The sequence below is a fragment of the Desmodus rotundus genome, chromosome 7, assembly GCF_022682495.2.
Source record: "Desmodus rotundus isolate HL8 chromosome 7, HLdesRot8A.1, whole genome shotgun sequence".
NCBI classification, from domain to species: Eukaryota; Metazoa; Chordata; class Mammalia; order Chiroptera; family Phyllostomidae; genus Desmodus; species Desmodus rotundus.
This window is the reverse complement of record NC_071393.1, coordinates 96,139,088-96,158,390: the sequence shown is the minus strand read 5'-3', so window position 1 is coordinate 96,158,390 and position 19,303 is coordinate 96,139,088. Positions and strand designations below refer to the sequence as shown.

Sequence of the window (19,303 nt, the reverse complement as noted above, 5' to 3'; positions counted from 1 at the left end):
TTTCTAACCTTTCAACTCCTGTTCCCCAGGTGATTTCAGTCAGGGCTACAAGGCGGGCTAAAATGCCTGTTGGGTGAGGCCTCCGGCCTGGGCTAACCTCCTCAGGCCATTACGATTGTGCTGTCAGATCTCCCGGGATCTGCCCCCTTTAGCTGCCCAGCTGGCCACTTATCCTGGATTTCAGAGATCCCCACAGACCAAGGTGCTTTGTCCCCTGGCACCTCGGGGCAGACGCAGGGAGCGGCAGCTAATATACGGTAAATGCGAGAGGAGGATTTTACGGACCGAAACCCTCTAATGAGAATCTGATTTTCCATAAGTCACGCTCATCTGGATGTCATTATAAACGGTGGCCCGGAGCCAATACTGAAATGGGCTGGGCTTGGTGCAGAATGACTGCAAAACAAAATGGATTCCAAACATCTGGAAAAATGAAGAGAAGGGGAGAATAACTTGCAAGACGCTGGCTCCCGCGGACGTGTGGGTACCTCCAGGTCTGCCCGGGGAGCTGGGGGCCCCCCACCCCACGCATGGAGTAGGAGGAGGGGCACACAGCCCTGTCTCTCAGGAAACTCCCGCCCAGGTGTGGAAGAGAAGGGGCTGGATTCCCTAAGCCCAAACGAGAGCGGTCTAAGGGACTCAGCAGAGCCGGCCAGGCCGAGCCTCCCCTGGTGCTAGGTTTAAACCCACATCTGAAATTCTGAGAGACACTGTTTCTTTTTCTGAGCAAGACAACGTTGTTCCTTTATGACTACCCACGTCTCCTCCTCGTTCCGCTGCTTCTCAGTCACTCAATACTCTAGATGCTCAGGGTCACCTGAATCAGAGACGGAACAACAGGCAAGGGAAGGAACAAGGGGATGAAAGCCCCTGGAGAGGGTCGTCAGAGACCCATCTGCCCAAAATGAACTGTGAGGAAGAAGCCAAGAGGGCGCGTCCTAGGTTCAGCCTTTCCACTAACGATGTGATTTCGGGTAAGTCACTTTCCCTCCCTGGGCCTTAGTTCCCTCACCCACATAACAAGGATGACGCAAGGTCCTGCCCAGCGTCGTGGCAAGGGAGTCACGGAGCATGTGTGTGTGAGGCTCTGTGCCAGCTCTTCCTTAGCCAGCGAGACCCTGCCCCCCAGCCCGCCCGCTCGCAGCCTCTCTCGGATCCTTGGTCTGTGTTCTTCGGGCGAGAGCTGGCCTCGCTTGTCCCCGAGGAGCCCCCGCGCTGCTGTCTGAGTCCCCTGCGGTCCCCGGGCCCCGGGCCACGGGGCCCCCCAGCGCTGACCTGTACTCTGCTCCCCAGCCTTTGACAAAGCTCATGCGGATGGTGCACATGCGCGTCAGCTGGTAGACGGCCTCGAAGCCCTGGTTGACAGACTGGGCCAGGAGGGCGGCAAACTCCTGGTTGTTGAAGATCTTCAGGTTGCACCCTGCCAACAGACCAGAGATACCGCTCGTGAGGACAAAGGGCGGAGGTGTCCGGTGCCCCCCTCTGGGCTAAGGCCAGCCCTGAGTCACCCGGGACGTCATAACCCACACGACTGAAGTGACACACGTGCTCCACACTCAACGCCGCGCTGGCGATGGGCCCCTCAGTCCCTGCCCTTGAAGCCATCACCACCTCAATGGGCGGGCGCAGCTGGTGTGTGTGAGGGGCAGAATCAAATGCTGCCCTGCCAGCCCCCGCTCCTAGAGCTCCGGGGATGCTGTGGAAGACAGTAAGGCGGGCTACCAAGAACAAGGGGGATGATTGGAGAGTGGGGGCCTTCCCTGGGCTAAGGGCCCAAGGCAGGACCTCCAGGGAACAGAGGAACAAGGGATCTGAGCCAGAATGCCCACAGCTGTATGGGATCTGGCCGGCCACCTGGGGCCGAATGGCCACCTTGCCGTTGGACAGAGGGAGTGCCGGCAGAGACAGGCTAGCTAAAGGGCTGCTCAGCCTGCTATTTCACCGGGAAGCTCATCGCTGGGGCCCAGGGCACCTGCCGCCCAGCTCCTCTGGCGAATCCACCTCACGTTGGGCCAGGAGGGAGTAAGGAATCTGGGCCACATTTTGGCCTCTGGGCACAAGGCTGGGACGAGGTGACGTTCACAGCAAAGCAAAGGTGCGTGTCTAACTCTCCAGGCAGTAAAACTAGAGAGACGGGCACCAATAAAGTTTGTAACAAATCTCGTGTTTGAAGTCCTGCCGGCGGAGTGCCAGGAATGTGTCCACCAGAAAAATAAAGACAAAAGCACATGTTACAAGCGCCCAAAAGGTGAGCTGGGGTGACGTTTATTAATGGGCCAACACTAATCTTGCTGTGTGACTCTGGGCTGGTCACTTTCTCTTTGTAAGCCTGTGTCTCCTTTACAAAACGAGGGGCTAGCCTCAGGGGACCCGAGCTCTCACATTCTAGGAGCGGACAACCACCAGCAGAGCCAGCTCAGCCCTCACCGAAAAGATGGGGGGAGGGCTGGGAAAGGGAGTGGGCGGAACGCCAAGAATGCAACCCAGCTTCCTCTCCAGCTTTCTCCAAGGGGACGTGTGGTGAGGTCGGGCTGAGGCAGGCTGCGGCCTGAGCCGAGCCAAGAACGGGCGAGCCCTAGACTCGGGAGCCACACAGTCAAACCTGGGCCCGCCCTGGCTCAGCCACTTACTAGCTGGGTGTCCCCGGGCATGTGGCTGTAACTCTCTCAACTTGTGTCCTCAATATGCCTCCTTACCTGAAGAGCCGGAGTAACTGGAGAGGCCCGAGAGCAGAGATAGAAACGTACTCTGCAGACGCAGCCACACAATGCTCTGGAAACGCACGGCACTGTTACCATTTCCGAGTATCTGCCGTTCTTAAGTGGACCCTGCCCCCGGCCCGCAGCTCCACTATCATCTGCGACTCAGCGGGCAGGAAGGGACATTCCACACATGCATCACGGTCAACAGCCTGGCCTGCCCCACGCACACTGCTAGCCAGTCGCAGTCCACGTTTTGCAGGCTGCATGCCCCGTGACTTCATGCCATGTGAGAAGTGGGCTTTGGCTGGGGCTGTCCACCCCAGTGTTCTTAGGAAAGAGGCCTCAGATGGGATCAGCCTCCTGCCCAGTCTTGCTCCCTAGGCCTGGCCCTGACCAAGGCTCCATGGGGTACAGCCTGCCACCTCTTCTTGAAGTACAGGTGGGATTTATCAGCTCTGCTCAGAAAACCCTCAACAGTCCCCCAGAATAAAAGCAACACTTTTACGTGCTTCCACAGCCTGCTCCCATCATGCTCTCTAAACACCTCCCCTGACTGCCTTCTACACAGCCTCTTCCAGCCTGGGTGCTCTCCATATGCACCCTGCCCTCTAACAGCTCAGCCTGGAAACCCCCAAAGTCCTCACCCTACCCTCACCCTGGGCCTGTGCCTCTCCTCCACGAATGCGTCCCAACTGTTAAATGTGTTTTTCCTCCTGGGCTCACCTGACGCTTAGCACCTTCCCCTGTATTAAATCCATTTGTGTCTTTGTGTTGTGTACTTAACTGGTGTGTAAGGTCTGTGGAGACAGCAGCAGGGCTTCCTGCCTCTCTCCTTCCCCTACAGCACTATGTGCTGTGCATGTTTGTGGAAGGAAGGAAGGAAGGAAGGAAGGAAGGAAGGAAGGAAGGAAGAAAACAAACTGCCTGAGCATCTATGCACACAGGACCCGGAGCAGGTACCCAAGGATCAAAGGCCTGGAGGGTCGGCACAGAGTAAACCCAGGCAATGCGCCCCCAGGCTGGCAATGCACACCCTGGTGAACAGAAAATGTCAGAGAAAAGCCTCTCCCGCAACCCAGGCATGTGCTGTGGGGGAGAGGGCCTCAGGGAAGGGGTGGGTATAGAGGTGTTGTTACCTGGTGGGATCTTGCAGACGGTGGCCGGGTGCCAGCCATAGCGCTGGTTGCAGTTGGGGGACTGCACGAAGATCGCGCTGTCACTGAGGCACTCTGCGAAGACCTCCCCTCCGATGTAGTACAGCCGCACGCCCCGCCCTAGAGAGATTCAGGTCAGACCAGGCCAGGGGGCCAGCCCCACGCAGTGGCCCCAGGGCCAGCTGCGGCTAACAAAGGGGCAGAGCTATCGAAGCTCCAAGTGACTAGTTCTTTCCAGCTTCACCAGGCACATGGGAGCCAGAGCCCAAACCTAAACCCATGCAGAGGGCATGGTGGGCGATGCTGTGTTTCTAAAGCCAGAGAAGGCAGATGGCGGGAGGAAGAGCATGGGGTAGATCTCAATGACAGCCTCTGCCACTGACCAGCCATGCACCACAGTCAGGTTACTCCAAGCTCTGAGCCAAAGTTCGGACGGGGACGATAATCACACCCACTTCGCCAGGTGGGTGTAAGACACACAGTAAGTGCCTGCTGAGCATTAGCTGTACTCTGCTGCTACTAGGTCCCCTCCCCTCCGAGATTCAGAAGTTCGTTCAGTAAACCCGCAGAGCGTCTCCTGAGGAGGCGGACACCCCAGGAGTCCTGCACTGCAGGGGTGACTCAGTGCCACCCCTATACTTCTCTCCCCTCAGTGCATTTTTCTAGGACATTTCATAGGTTTATATCATTTACTTCTCCTTCATCTCTTAAATCCACTCCAGATGGACAGAAATTATTTTTAAATTGGCTGTGCAATTCAAGCAGTTCCGTAAACACTCTGACAATGAGCTCTCCGTGCAGCCAGGGGTGTTCCCTTCTCCTACACGGGCTCGGTTCCCGCTCCTAGGGAGGAGGCCCAGAGGGCTGGAAAAGGGAGCCAGGTTTTACCGGTGCAACATCAAGTAGGATGGAAACCAGGCAACAGACCAACGGGACATTGGAGGTTCGCCTCTGTCTCCTTATCCCATTACTGTCCCATCCCCCACCTGCTCCCCATTTCTTCTTGGTTCGGTGTTATAGGACAGACTCAGGGTGCCAAGGAGGAGCCTCTGCATTATGTCCATCAAGAGAAGGAGGCAGAGGTGGAGGTGGGAAGAACAAAAATATTTATTTTGTTATGGCAATTTTTGAAATATTTTAAAAATATATAGAAAAGTGTAAAGAGAATCAGTCACACCCAGGATCAGTACCTTTTTTGAAGTAAAAAAATGGGGAGGCCATCTGGGAAGGACGAGGGCTCAGGGGCAGGGGCCTGACTGTGTCCCACTTGCCGTCTGGTCCCTGAAGGGCTCGGCCCCTTCCTGGTTATCAGATTACTCCCTGGAAAATGAGCCCTATGGTCTAAACCATGGCTTCCAAACTTTTCTTCTCTCAACTACGAAACCCTCTCTTCAAATGAAATCCTCTGTTGATGCCCAAGATATAACACAGCGGTGCTCTGGCTCCCACGGGCCAGACCCACACTGCCCTGCCCAGCTCCCGGCTTTGCCCTGAAGCCCCTTGACCAGCCCCAGGGACTGCAGACAGTGCCTGAGAACACCCCCTGCACCCACTACACCATCTCTACAGCCCTCCTCAGTGACTCTGGATCACCAAACCGTGACTCTCCTTACTGTGATAACCCCAGGAGCAAACCCAGTGACAAATCCCAGGCTTCATCTCCCCTAAATGAAATAATCTCTCACTATGTTCTGGGTGTTGGAAGATACAGCACCAGCAGCAGCGGTGGCCCAGCGGTGGACAATTCTCCTCTCTACCTTGTTTAAGTTTTCTAGAATCATCATACTCCTGTACAAAATTAACAAAGAAAAGATCACACACCCAAGACTGACTACCTGCTTACCCACCTATCAGTAATTTAAGTGCATGTTTATTAAGAGAAGTGTGTATGTTGCCTTTCTTACAGATTTCCCTTTCTTGTTCCCTTAAGCGAACTGTTTTCCTCTGCAGCTTTCAAACGTTCAGAGATGATCTGTGTCTCAGTGAGAATGACCAAGCAACCTGAACTCTATCTATCAGGCCCCTAAACAAGACAATACAAAATCTGGGGGTGTGGGTGGGGTGGGGGTGAGTCCTCTCCCCAACTCCCAGTAGGAGGCAGAGCCCAGTGGGTGTGGTTTGAGTTCTGTGTGGAAGCTAAACTGGGGCCATGGGTGGGAGAGGGAGAGAAATAAGGCTGCCCCTTGGCCCTTACCGATGTGCCTCCGCGTGAGCTCCACGGCCGCGTTCCTGTTGACATTGGAGAGCAGCCCTAGACAGAAGCGCTCCGAGTTGGAGGGGTCGGTGAAGCCATCCACTGTCATGGACGGCTGCGAGGCGTGGAATGTCTCCCCTACGCGCTGGTTCAGCTCGTAGTAGGAGATGGAGCACCAGAAGGCCGGCTCGCAGTAGGTGACGGGCTGCAGGTCTAGGAGACAGGCCAGGCTGCTGCGTCAGCAGGACCCCAGGCCCTGGCTCCTCTGTGGGGTCCCCTGGAAGCTCCAGGAGACTGTTTCCCTACCTCCCCGAGGGTATTGTAATCCCCATCCTTATGCCTTCTATTGTCTAAAACTTGCAGGATCCAATGGGACGCAGTACGCAGGTGTTCGGAGAAATATTCCACCAGGCCTGCCATACTTCACCGAGTTTTAGCTCACAGAGGCCCTGCCCCGCCTGGCCTGGCCTTGGGTTGAAGCAGTCTTCAAGGGAAGTGCCGGGCCAAACCTGAAGAGGGCTAGGCACCAACCAACACCCGGGCAAACCCGCGGGCCAGGCCCAGTGGGCTCGCTGCAGGAGGGGGCCGCACCACCAACTGCACGGCCACCTACCAGCCTCTCCCCCAAGGTCCCCTAAGTAACCCATCCCCCTAGAAGGGCTTCCCACTTTGGGCTCTGGCTGGTCTTGGGCAAACTCCTAGGCTGTCAATTAGCAGTGTCCAAGCCTTTAAAATGCCACAGCCCGGGGGACTCTACCTGCGCTCGAGGTTGGTGACCACACGCGCACCAGGCGCTGTCTCCGGAGTGAACTGGGCCCACATCTCTTATCACAGAAACGACCTTTTCTTTTTCTCACAAGAAATAGAGGTTTCCCCTCACGTGATCCCACCCGACTCCCTAGCCTTCTTGTCATCTGCCGTTCTGGCCTCCCCAGCGGCCCTGGCACCCCGTCGTCCTCCTGCTCACCGGGCATCATCACTCCCCTGAGTGGGTCTGTCTTAGCCCCGGGCCGGCACTCATCCCTCCTCACTTGCATCAGTGCCCCCTGTCCTACGGGACTCCCCAGTACCAGCTGCTTCTCTGCACGGCACTGTTCCACCTGGGCTGGGGGCACCAAGTTCCGCCACATCTTGCTCTCTGCCTGCCTGAAGCCTGCCCATTGGTTGGAGAATCAGGAGTCTCCTGCTCGTGCTCACTCCTCTATCTCAGACCTCCAGCCTGGATCCCTCACTCTGGCTCTGACCTATCTTTGCAGCTGCCTGGTGACTTAGGTGCATCTTTGTGGGAGCTGGTGAGAAGGACAGGAAGGACTTGCCAGGCCAAGTCTCAGCACTGGCCTGAGACCCCTGCTTACTACCTGCCAGGCAGCTTTCCGGGGTAAGAACCCACCGGGAACCTCCGCTCACCAGACCTTGAAAAGTGTGTAAAGCCTAAGAGAGGGAAATCAGAAGCTGTTCTGCAAGGGGCCTGGGTGCCCCCTGCAGGGAAAGTGGCCCTAATCGCCTCCAGAGCTCTACACCCATGATCCCTTCTGAGGGCAGAGACTGCTACCACCCCTGGGAGCTGTTGCAGACAGTAACTTACATCCACCCTTGCACCCAACACACACCCAGAAGGTGTCTGCTGGAGGGTTAGGACACCCAGACCAGGCTTCTCAACCTTGGCATTATTGACAGTCTGGGCTAGATACCTCCTTGTTTGGGGGAGGGCGAGTCTGTACATTGTAGGACGGTCAGCAGCACCTCGGGCCTCTGGGCACAAGACGCTGGTAGCACCCATCCATCTCACCTTCTCAAGCTGTGTGACAATAAGAAATGTCTCCAGACATTGCAAGACGTCTTCTAGAGGACAAATGGCCCTGGTTAAAGACTATTGCCCTGAATGTTAACCAGGTCACAGAGCACAAGCTTGCAAGCTGGGGGAGGCCAGAGTTCAGTCTCTGCTCTGGCGGGGACCAGCTGTGTGACTGTGAGCAAACCACGTAAACTCCGGGCTCCAGCCTCTACATCCGCTGCCCCCAGCCACTGGAGCAGAGAAACTTCTCCACCACCAGGTGCTGTCTGTGGACAAACTGAGATAATTCATACGAAGTGCAGAGTGTGCACCAGACACCCCAGAAATGGTGTAAACGGCAATTACAGTAACTTTGGTTATCTGAACTTGAGAACGTCCTGTTCCTGCTGCCCTCCATCACAAGAGGGGCAAAGCGTCCTTGCCTCTTTCCTCTCTTCCCAGGCTGGAGCGAGGGAAGAGGAGGGAAGGCAGGAGATCTAAGCTGCTCAGTGGGGGATGGGGCGTGATGGGGCAGCAGTGACTGTGGCCTGTGGCCTGTGCCCCTGAAGTTGAGTTGAGCCACGTCAGCCACATCCAGCTCAGGCTTTGCTGGATGCTTCAGCATTCCAACGAGATAAGCTATACTCTAAACAATTTAGTCACTAAAATGTGAGCTATGTTGCTTTGGAAACCTCAAGAAATAAATAAATCCAAGTGCAATTCAAGCATTCAAAGTGGCTGGGCAACACGTCAGGGCCAGAGGTTCAGGGGAAGGGCTGCGGGTCATCACTGCCCACAGGCAGGCTCTGCTGATTGTGCTGCGACCTTGGGGGTGCGACCTCACTCTCTGGCCTCAGTTTCCCTGTCTGAACAGTGTCTGCAGTGTACTAGAAGTCATCTAGGGCAGACCACCTAGGCCACTGTGCTTCTGGCCTGAGTCAGCCTTAAGGTGCAGCTGTGGCTGGTCTGGTCTGGCGCTGGCTTCCCCGGCCAAGTACAGAACCAAACAGAGTCCTCTCCCCAAATTATAAACCCTCGTCCAGAACCCCCTGGGCTTATCCCAAGGCAAAAGAAAGACAGCTAGTTCCCAGGAACACTGACACAGCCCACCTACCAAAAGCCATCAGGCCACCCATCGGGTGACCTGGTGCTGAGACCTCACTCTGGAGAAGTGGGTTCAAGATGTCTCAGAATCAGAGAGGGGCCTGGGAACCTCCCAAGCAGATCTGAGCCCTTATCCAAACATCTCTGCAACTCGCAGACACCCAGTGGATGTGGGAGCCGACCCGTAGCTATGAAGATGCCGGTTTGGAGGAGCAGAGCAGGCAGCCGAGTCGGCCCGAAAGCTGCCGTTTCAGAGAGCGCTGTCGGACGAGCTGACCTGCAGCCAGAGCCGGCACTGCACCCCCAGCCACACATTTATTATTCTCTGCAAACAGTGGAAACCAGCCCTGCCTTCCACCTCTCGCCTCCCACCACCCCTCAGTTGTTTCTTCAAGGCGCTGCTGTGAGAGGAGCTGCAGGCCCACGGGTACAGTCACCACCCGGGTTCCGCCGTGAACGGCACTTCATTTTTAATCTTCACACACGCCTCACTTCTCTCCCACCACAGGACTGATCCATACCACGGGTAAGTACGAGAGAAACAAAAAGCCAGGACCCTGGAAAAGAGAAGGCTATCGCTGGGATAACCCTGAGATTACAGCTACCGAAAGAACCCTCAACTTGGCTCTGCGCTTCCGAGCACACGAGGCACAAAGGGAGCCGAATACGCTACAATGCTCTGGCTGGTGGACAGAAAATTCCTACTCGTTCTGCAGGGGAAGCAAAGCTTGTCCTAGCACCAAATCTTAGCAGAAGTCTGCCAGGTGGTAACCCCTCCCCCACGTCAATCAAGCCAGCCTGACCGGGGTTTTGAGAGTTTCTCAACAAGAGCAGCAAGGATTTTACAGCAGGTTCCTTCTTCAAAAGAACCTGAAGACAAGCCTTCAAGGCTACTCTGGGAAGATGACTCTCCAGGGGTAAGGTGACTTGTCCCAGTGGAGAAAGGCTTTGCTTCTCCAGGCCAAGGATGTGGCACACCTGGAATGGTAGGTGACGGCACGTGCCCAAGGCCTCCCCTCCCTTCAAACAGCCCCGCTCCTGGCCGGGATGCTGAGTCTGTGCGGATCTCTGTTCCTGGAGCAGAGGTGTTGGAGATGCAGGAACCTCCAGCCCCGGCCATTCCCGGCCCCCCGCCCCCACCAGTGTGGTGTCGGCCAGACTTCTTGAGTGGCATGGGGCACTTAATTCATGACTGGCCCCCTGCCAGCCTTACACACTGGCTGGCTTCAGTTTTGAGCCCTATTCCAAACTGGCATAGACTTTCTGTTTTGTTTAAGGAAAAGAAAACAGAATAAAACCCAGAAGGCAACACTTGGATTAAGGGATGCCTATTAAAAACATGTGCAAGAAACCCAAATCCGGTAAAGGAAGGGGGGGAGGCCAGAGGGGAAATTAACTTTCTACTATAAATCAAAAGCAGGGAGCGGGCAAAGGCCAGGAGCACGGCGCTGCAAGGCCAAAGGGCAAACCTGAATGGGCTGGCTTCCTCTGGGCCCTCCTCCCCGTGGAAGCAGCTCTCCCTGGGTCCAGGGGGTTCCACATTCCGATCCCCCTGTGCCTTCACGCTGCCATCTGTCAAGCTGTGCTGTTCCCTCTGCCTGGGCTGCCCAACCCCAGTTGTTAAGTCCCAGCTCCCGTGGCTGTGAAGCACTGCCTGACCCCTCCATGCAGGAAGGGCCCCCTGTGTCTGAGCTACCTGTGCACCGGAGGGTAACTGCCTGTGGACCCAGGCCAGCTGGGTCCCACCCGGCATGCGGGGCACCAGTCCCAACCTGTCTCACTAAGGATGAGGGTAATGCACTGACGTGTACCCAGAAGGAACCCCATGCCCTTTCAGCCTAGGACCAGCTTACTGAGATCAAGACCTGTGACAAAGTCTCAGAGACTGGCTCTCAGGAGTGTGAGTGCTGTCGGCAGCTGGCTTCCTGTTGTTACAAAGCACTGTGTAGCAGCATGAAGACACCTGGAACTGGCCACCATCCTATAACCTGGACCCCTGTCTTCTGTCAGGGGCCAGGGGTCTTCCCTCCGCCCTGCCACCCGGCCCCTCTCTCCTGACAGGAAAGGGGGCACCCTCTGCCCAAGGTACTCAGAAACCACCGCCCCCTTAAACTCCAGCTCAGCTGCTGCTCCAGGACACTCCCTGGTACGTTTCCCTTGGTCAAGGCCCATCCTGATGTCTCACTTTAAAGCAGAGAACAACTTACTCACCAGCAGGATCCAGCTCGTTATCGTTTTCCTTTCCCTCCATCTCCCTCCTCCTCCCCCTCCATTTGCCCCAATCCTTCTGACTTACATGCTTAGGAAATTCCAGATGACTCACCGAGCACGGTGTGTAATAACAGGAACATCACCTGCTCATATCCCTTCCCTCAAAAACAAAGCCCTGGGGTCTCCCCAAGCCTCTGGCAGGAGGCTGAGCTGGCTCTCAATCACACATGGGGCTCCCGCGAGTCACCCGAGATGACTTAACTGTGGCAGGAGGCCCAACCATTTGCCTGGAGTGGGGAGGAAATGAAGAAGGAGCCAGATGTCCTATGCTTTATTTCTTTTTGTATAATAATTTCTTTACAAGAAATAAACAAATGTCTTGAGATGTCCCCATCTTTCCCTAGGAAGAACTTGCTGTGTATTTGCCATCATCCTGCCCCTTGGGACACGCCGGCCAAGAAGGAGAAATCCAGAGGCTGCTTCTGAGTGCTCCCTCCCCACCCTCACCCTTTATTTGCCCTTCAGCCATTGCTGACCGACTTAAGCCCCCACCTCTCTCCACACCTGCTCTCCAAAGGATGCCCTTGGACTCCCGATGTCAAACTCTAGGCCTCTTCTTACACCTCATTTTGTGTCTCTGCAGGACCTCCATTACACCTCCCTCCCCTCCAGCTGCCGTGGCCCCATCCTCCATCTGACCCTCAGCCTCTTCCTCAACCCCGTCCCTCCCTCAAGGGATCCCCCATTGGTCTGTCTTTGGCTCTCCTTCCTTCTTGAGCTGAGTCTTTCTCTCTGCTGAATTCAACCACTTGCAAGACTTGGGCTGAAGCTTCATCGGTGTTTCCAAAGTGAGATCTCAGGATGGCCCATGGGATGATAAGACAAGAGTGACGGAATGATGGTCAGATGCAAGGGAAGGGGAAGAGCGGATCAACGGGTGTCCCCTCTGCAGGACTTGACTGCACCAGAGGCTTCACTGTGCCAGTGCCTCGGGCCCCATGAAGAGGTGCGCGTGCGCAGCGTGGGCTTTCCTTCCCCACTTGACGACAGAACCCTGTCTCTCTGCCCTCACCATGGGAAAGGTGTCACATGTGCTAATGGCGTCCAAATCTGTACCTTTGGCATTGACCTCTCTCCTAATTGTCTAGCTGCCTCCTGGACACGTTAAGCGAAGGCTGCTCACTGTCATCTTCCAACCCAAACCCACCCCACGTCCTGGGTGCTCTGACTCATTGAAGAGGTCTCGTCAGCTAGAGCTGGGCAGTGAACCCTCCCCAAGTGTCCTCTCCTAGCTCAGCTGCCATGTGTCTGCAGCATTCACCTCGGCCTCCTCCGGTGCCACAGCTAACTGGGGATGTTTGCTTTTTGGGGTCTGCAGGGAGGGGCCTCCAGTAATTTCTCCTAGAATTAAATTCCACCCAGCACAGCCAGATTAATCTTTAGGAAGCTATCATCAGATAACCTCAGCTCCATCACCAAAACCCACCACGAACTTTATTCTGTAGGCAAGACCGGGCTAGACAAGCTGGCTTTCGGGGATCTAATCTTAGCACCCTGCCAGCCCTCCCAGCCTCATCTCTCCATGTGCTTCTCAGCAGGCCAACCAACCACAACACCAGCTGTCCTTAGAGCTCAACCTAGCCTCGTGTGCCATTCCTTCCATCGGCAATGTCCTTCCTTCCTTCCTTCTCTGCCTCAGTATCCTCCTGATGGGTCCTTCAGGGTCCGGCTCACACACGTCACCACAGCTCTGAGGTCTTCCCATGCCAGCCAGCACCTTCCTCCTTGGCACATACAGTGGCTCCCTCCTCTGTGCGCTCTCCCTTTGTAGCTGGCAGAATGCATCACAGGTGGACACGGACACCTCCCGCCACTCCACCAGACTTTGAATCCTAAGTGTCATCCCCAGCTCTGGACCCCCAGTGCTAGTACATACTGGGGACTCAGCCAATGCTGACTAAATGGATTAATACATAGGAGACACGGGTAAGCCTGCCCCACTGGAATACCATCGTTACCTCCTCCGACCCCTCAGGGTGCTTCATCGGCACCTACTTCTGGTTTTACACTCATGTACAGCCCTGCCTATTTACCCCAACAAGGCCATCAGCACCTTGATGGCAGGGTCTGTGAGCCCTCTTAGAATGCCCCTGACCTGGACTGGCACCCAACTACTGGGTGGGAAGTGCCTGGGGAATGAGTGAATGAGGAAGAGACAGGTAGGTGGGCAGGGTTCATGGGACATGGTCTTCGATCTGAAATTTGTCCCCAACTATAAGTTAATAAGTGTCCTTTTTGAGCCTCATTCTTCTGACTCAAAGAAGAGTGGGGTGGAGGGGCGGGGGGGAGCTGGTCTATATTACCCAGCAAAGCACTGCCCTGTGGCAGATGGGAACACAGCTCTGGATCCTGAAAGCCCGAGTTCAAAGCCAGCTTCCCCATTTACTAGCTGTGTGACTTGGGACAAGTGAGTTAAGCAGTCTGCTCCTTGGTTTGCTAATCTGTAAAATGGAAAATTACAATACACTAGCTTATACAGTTGTTATGAAGACTGGCACGAAACACCAAACGGCATTCATTGAATAACAAGTTCTCAGGAAAGGCTTGCCATCACCATCGCCTTCCAGCTGCAGTGCCAGCGGTCCACGCGATTCTACGGGTGGAAGGAAGCCAAAAGTTGTGAAGGGATGAAGGTGGGAGTGCGAGGGCTCATCTGTCAGAGGAAGCCAGGCCTGTGAGCGCCCGTGTCTCACCATGAGTCCTAACTCTGACTCGTCAACTGACTCGCCCCCCATTGAGATCTTCCCAGCAGAGTGGCACCCACTCTTTACCTGCCAAGCTCGGGGGCTATTCCTAGCCTTGGAAGAAATAACCTAAGAATTCTCGACCCTCAGACAAGGGGCCTGAGAAATGGGGCAGCGGGGTGGGAGAAATGTGTCCACAGGGCACTCTGCCTTGGGTCCAAGTTCAAGATCCATTCTGTCATTCTGGTCCACATGACCCAGAGGGGAATTCACAGCAAGCTACCACCTGGGCGGCTACCAGTCCGAATCACTGAGTCAGGCAGCGGGGTCTCGAAGGCAAGCCTGCTCCGAAGTCTGTGGAGTGAAAGTGAGGCCGTGGCCATGATGAGGTAAAATTAAATCCAAACCAGCCAACCTCAAAGGCCAAAGCCCAAAGCCAAGTTTATAATCGTGGCCTTTAATTTCTCAAGTGTTAACACAGCTTCTAGCCTCCAGGGTTTGTTTTTAATAATGCAATCAGTGCTTTCACATTGAATTTGACCTTCCCTTTGCAAAGCCCAACACTCACAGTGGTATTATTTTACAAAGATGTTAAAACAGATCTCCCAAACCCACATTTCTCACTGCCCACTTGCCCGCCTATATTACAGGGTTTTCAGGCAACTCCCAGTGTCCCAAAGGATGACTTTCTTCATCTGATGCTATCAGTCAAGGACTGGAAACAAGAGACAGGTCGATCCCCTCTACTTCACCAAGCCCAGATATTAACTATTTCTTTTCCTTGGCCACCCATTAAGCCCCGGCAATAAAGGCCAAAACAAAATCAAACTCACATTCTTCTAAAACTACCAGATGAGCATATAAAAAATTCCCCTCAATAGCAGTGGAACGGGCATTTCACTTGTTTTGAGCCCTTCTGCAGGCCCCACACTGGAGCTGAGGTTTGCTCTGGAGCAGCAGAAAAGCAGGTCTCAGAAAAAGGGACCCAGAAGTCCACCGACTGGGGGGCGGGGTGTGGAACTGAGGGTCCAGTTGCCCCCAAACATCATGAGCTAATGCCAAATGATACCCAAGGCGTCACAATACAGAACTGTGTTTAAAGAACACATACAGAGGAGAAAAAAATGGAGAAAATGGACATGCACTAAGATCTCAACGGAAGGCACAAATACATATGCTTGACCCACAAACATCAGAAGGAATGTAATAAAACAAACAAACAAACAGTGGGTTTGGGCAAAAAGATTGTGGGCAATTTTGCTTTCCCCCCCCAATTCCTCCTACGTGGCTGTGTTGAATAAAAACTACATCACTGTAAGATGGAGATGCTGAGGTAAGATGAAATAAAACCTGGAATGAGTCTGCAACAGTTGGGGGTTGGAGTCTGCTGCCCACGGCTTTGCGTCCAACCACACGCACGCTTGGCCGACCACAGCCCCTCGGCTCCTGAGCACAGGTTTGGGCAACTTTCACACACTCATGTCTCACCACCACCCAGGGGAACACACGCGCGGCCTGGGGCTGCCTCTCCTGACACTGCTGTCCCCAGGCTTCCTGTTCTGGGGGTGACCCCAGGATCCCTGTAACCAGAAACCTGATGGGCTGAACTGGCCCATGGTGCAGGGTTGGGGGTGGAGCCTCACCTTCAGGACCCCTCCCCACACCAGTCACCTGCCAGGGCTGCAGGTAGCGGGCATATCCGGGCATCCAGACAAGCAGACACTTACCCAGGTTACTGTGTGCTGGGGACATCGGATTCGGGGATAGGTTTGGAGAACCTGCAGGGTGAGACACAGGTGTGAGATTTCATAAAAGACTCTTGGCTGGAGAAGCCCATTACTGACATCAAGGTGGGACAGCTCAGCACAGCAGAGAGAAACCCTGGGCTGAGGCTCTGAGGCCCAGGAGAAGGCCCAGGTCCCGATCCTTGCCTGCACTTTGCCTCCACGGGCCCCAGGTCACGCCCCTGTGGAACAAACACACAGGGGAGGGATGGTCTCCAGGTCTCTGCCCTGACTTGGCGGGCTGATGCTCTTTACCAGGACCTACAGCACAGGGGGGCCAAGTTCCCACCTAGGGAGCCGACCTACGCCGCACCCGCCTACCCCGTTAACTGTGTCCCCAAGAAAATGAGAGGGGCAGGGAAGGCCCCTCCCCAGCTGCTCAAGGACCCAGGCAGTGAAGGCCAGCCCTCCCACACAGGTGGGGCCTGGTGGCCCAGATGTCACTGTCACTGTGCTCAGGGGCTCGGAAACCTGGGAACTCCCTCTCAGCCCGTCAGTCCCCAGGCTTCAGGGAACACCCCGAGCTGCCACAGCAATCCCACACCTCACTGACACTTTATGAGACATGATGCCATACGTGGCCAGTAGTCCGAATCTACCCGATTCTTCCCACTGTATTACCTTCTCTCCACCCCTCCCCTCCAGAAAAAAAGCAAACAACAATGAAAAACCACATGGCATCAACCTTCCAAAAAACCCAGTGACACAGAGCACACTGGGCATGTCCCTTCTCTGTCCCTGAGCCCACGGGGCTCTGGAGAGCTATTCATTTATTGTCTGCCTTATGGGGCTGGCTCCACCCTGAAATCTACCAGTGCTCAAAGCTGGGCCTCGTGCATACGCCTCCCTGAGCTGTTAACGGGATCTCTCTCTGGTCTCACCGTGGGCTTCTTTTTCTCCCTCAGCACCAGTCCACTAGACATGGAAGAGTCCCTGAAAGCAGAGCTTCCGTATTGGCTCTGGGTCAGAGCTGTGGGGCCTTGGTAAAGTGGTTAAACTCTCTGAGCCCCGACTTTCCCCCTCAGGTGCAAACTGGAAATACTATCATCTATACTGTGTGATTAGTAGAAATGAAGTGATTTCGTGCATATGAAAATGCCTACACCATGACTGGCACATAGCAGACACCCAGTAAACGCTGGTTTCTTATTTTGTGGTGGCTCATGAAGACCCAGGAGAGCTATGGGACCTTCCCACTGGCCTGAAAAGATGTGAGCGTGTGCGTGTGTGTGTGGGAAGACACAGCTGGACAAGGTGATCGGCGGGCTCCAGCTGGGACGCCATCACATTCCAGCTGTCCAGGAGCAACTGGACTGGTTTGCAAATAGACAACTTTGAGGGACGAAGAGGGAATGAACAGGAGATCCGACCCAGTCACCCACAGGCTGCCTGGGGTCCACAAAGGCCATTGTCTACTTTCAGTAAATCACTGATGTTCACAACAGGGCTCTGCGAGTACACTTACGGGAGGAGAGGACGAAGGGAGAGGGAACAAAGAAAATGAGGCAGAAAGGAGGGGCAGGAGGGGGAGAAAAGGCAGCTGCTTAGCCCATATACACGTCCTTCCCTTCAGTTCGTTTTCCTTTAAAACAGTAATCGTTCCTCAAACACGAAGAGCAGCAAGGAGGGAAGAGAAAAGGGAGAGGGAAAGGAACCATAGCATCTGGAGAGATGCTACTTAGCTGGCCTGCCTCCCATGCCAGCATTTAATGGCTGCAAGCTTGCCACGGCCACTTGGCAGCAGAAACAGGAAGGTCTTCCGGGCATTCCAGCTGGGTTCACACTGTCAGCCACTCATCCAGGGGGTGTGTTTGGGGGGGGGGTGCTAAGCCCCAAAGTGCCATGATGCCCAGGCTGGGCATCACGCAACTGCATGTTACAATGAGCCTGTGAGTCGCTTTCATCCATCTTTCAGAAACTGCACACTCTCTTTTGGGCTGTGTGCAAGGCAGGTGGCTGTGCTGCATGTAGCGGCTCCGTGGGTACAAGGCATGCTTGTCATCATCGGAATGGAACATCTGCTTGGCTCCCTCCTCCTCCTCACCCAACCGCACACAACGCAGAGCACATTCCATGTGGCAGCTGGGGTCCAATGCAAGAAACCACTGGTTTGGAGCCAATTTGGTCCCATAATAAATGACACAGGGACATCTGGAGATGTGGTTGGAGGTACCTGGGCTGGGTCCCTCACAGTAGGAACACACAGATCACATTTGGTCACCACACAAAAATAGATACTTCAGAGGCCTCCACTGGCCAATGGCAAAGACCTTCCCTCCATCCAGACTCTCTGGAACTATTTCTGGTGATAAGGGCCACCCTCCACCCTACTGTCAGCTACAGCTCACCGAGGCGCAGACTCTGCTCGGCTCCCTATCACTTGGTCTTCAGTGACGTGCTCTCCTGTCTCTCCCCACTCTGGGGTAATCGGCCCTGGTCACACTGAGTCTTACTGTCCCCAGAATGCACCTGGCTCTCCTGCCCTTGCCCCTGTGACTCTGCCTGGCACAGCCTTTGCTGGATCTGATGGCCTGGCTGACACCTACACAGCTCCAAGACTCAACGCAAGAAAAACCTACACTGCAAAGTACTGCTCTGTGCCCAGCACCTCCTCTCCAGGCCGGGCTAGGCGGCCCCGCTCTGCAGCCCTGATGTTGTGTGTCATTGTTCCCTCAGGGAACGGACGCAACACACAGTAACTGCTGCTCGTCCTGTCAGTCTCCCCACGACGGTGAGCAGCTCAGGTGCCTCCTCTACCCTAAGTACCTGGTACAGAGTGGTTGTTCTATAAATACTGGAGAGAGGGAGAGGGGAAGGGGTGGGGGGTGGGGAGAAGGAGGGCAGGAGCTCAGGATTCAGAGCACGTCCCTGCAAGACTCTGACCTGCGTCCATGCTGTGGTTCATCTGGTGGTCACTGGTCTCGCCATCTTCACTCAGGTAGCCAGGGGGTGGGGTTTCTGGGAACCAGGAGGAAAGTGGTTCATCAAACGGCCCGCGCGGCTTGGAGAGAAGCCTTTCGCGAACTCATCACACACTCACACCCCTATGCCGTAGCAGGTGCTGGAGGAACGAACCGTGGGCCTCAAAGCAAGGGCATAGCTCCTGGATCCTGCTATACTCATGCCCTTCCACCTCCAGCACTGCCCTCCCCCGTCCAGCACTGCCCCCCCTCCGCCACCATTACCTCATTACCACCTTTGTTCACACCACCAGACTCCCAAGTCTGACACGCCTGTTTCTAGAGCCTCTGCCAGGCTAACTTTCCCCCATCCCTCAAGGTCAGGTTTAAGACCACACTGCCAGGGAGGCTGCTGACTTGGTTCAGCCTCGCCCACCTCTGTCCCTAAAGGGCAACTGCCTCAAACCACACTGGCCTTGTTGTTTGTTCTCTGTAAGAGATGCCTTAGCTTCCCAAGTGGGTTCTAAGTCCAATGGCAACACAGACTGATCTATTTCTCTGAACGACCCCAGACCCCGACCCTCTCTAGGGCTCACTGATGAACAAAGTGGGTGACCTGCCCCCCAGAGACCAGTGCCACCTGTGCAGGATCTGGAAAGGATGGGCCTGGGAATCGGGTCTCTCCTTAATGTTGCGACCCATGTGCACAAGCCTGTGGTCAACCTCAGCTCAGTAC

At 55.1% G+C, this 19,303-nt stretch overlaps 1 protein-coding gene across 2 annotated transcripts in view; it reads right to left on the bottom strand.

Moving 5' to 3' along the window:
* SMAD3 (SMAD family member 3) overlaps positions 1–19,303 on the bottom strand; it is a 113,593-nt gene that overhangs the window by 5,676 nt on the left and 88,614 nt on the right. For both annotated transcript variants that reach the window (XM_024568458.3, XM_053927706.2), the window contains exons 4-8: positions 18,551–18,625; positions 15,611–15,661; positions 6,051–6,263; positions 3,839–3,976; positions 1,276–1,420 (exon numbers count right to left, since the gene is read on the bottom strand). In XM_024568458.3, coding sequence (XP_024424226.1) covers positions 1,276–1,420; positions 3,839–3,976; positions 6,051–6,263; positions 15,611–15,661; positions 18,551–18,625 — 622 coding nt within the window. The remainder of the gene's footprint in view (positions 1–1,275; positions 1,421–3,838; positions 3,977–6,050; positions 6,264–15,610; positions 15,662–18,550; positions 18,626–19,303) is intronic.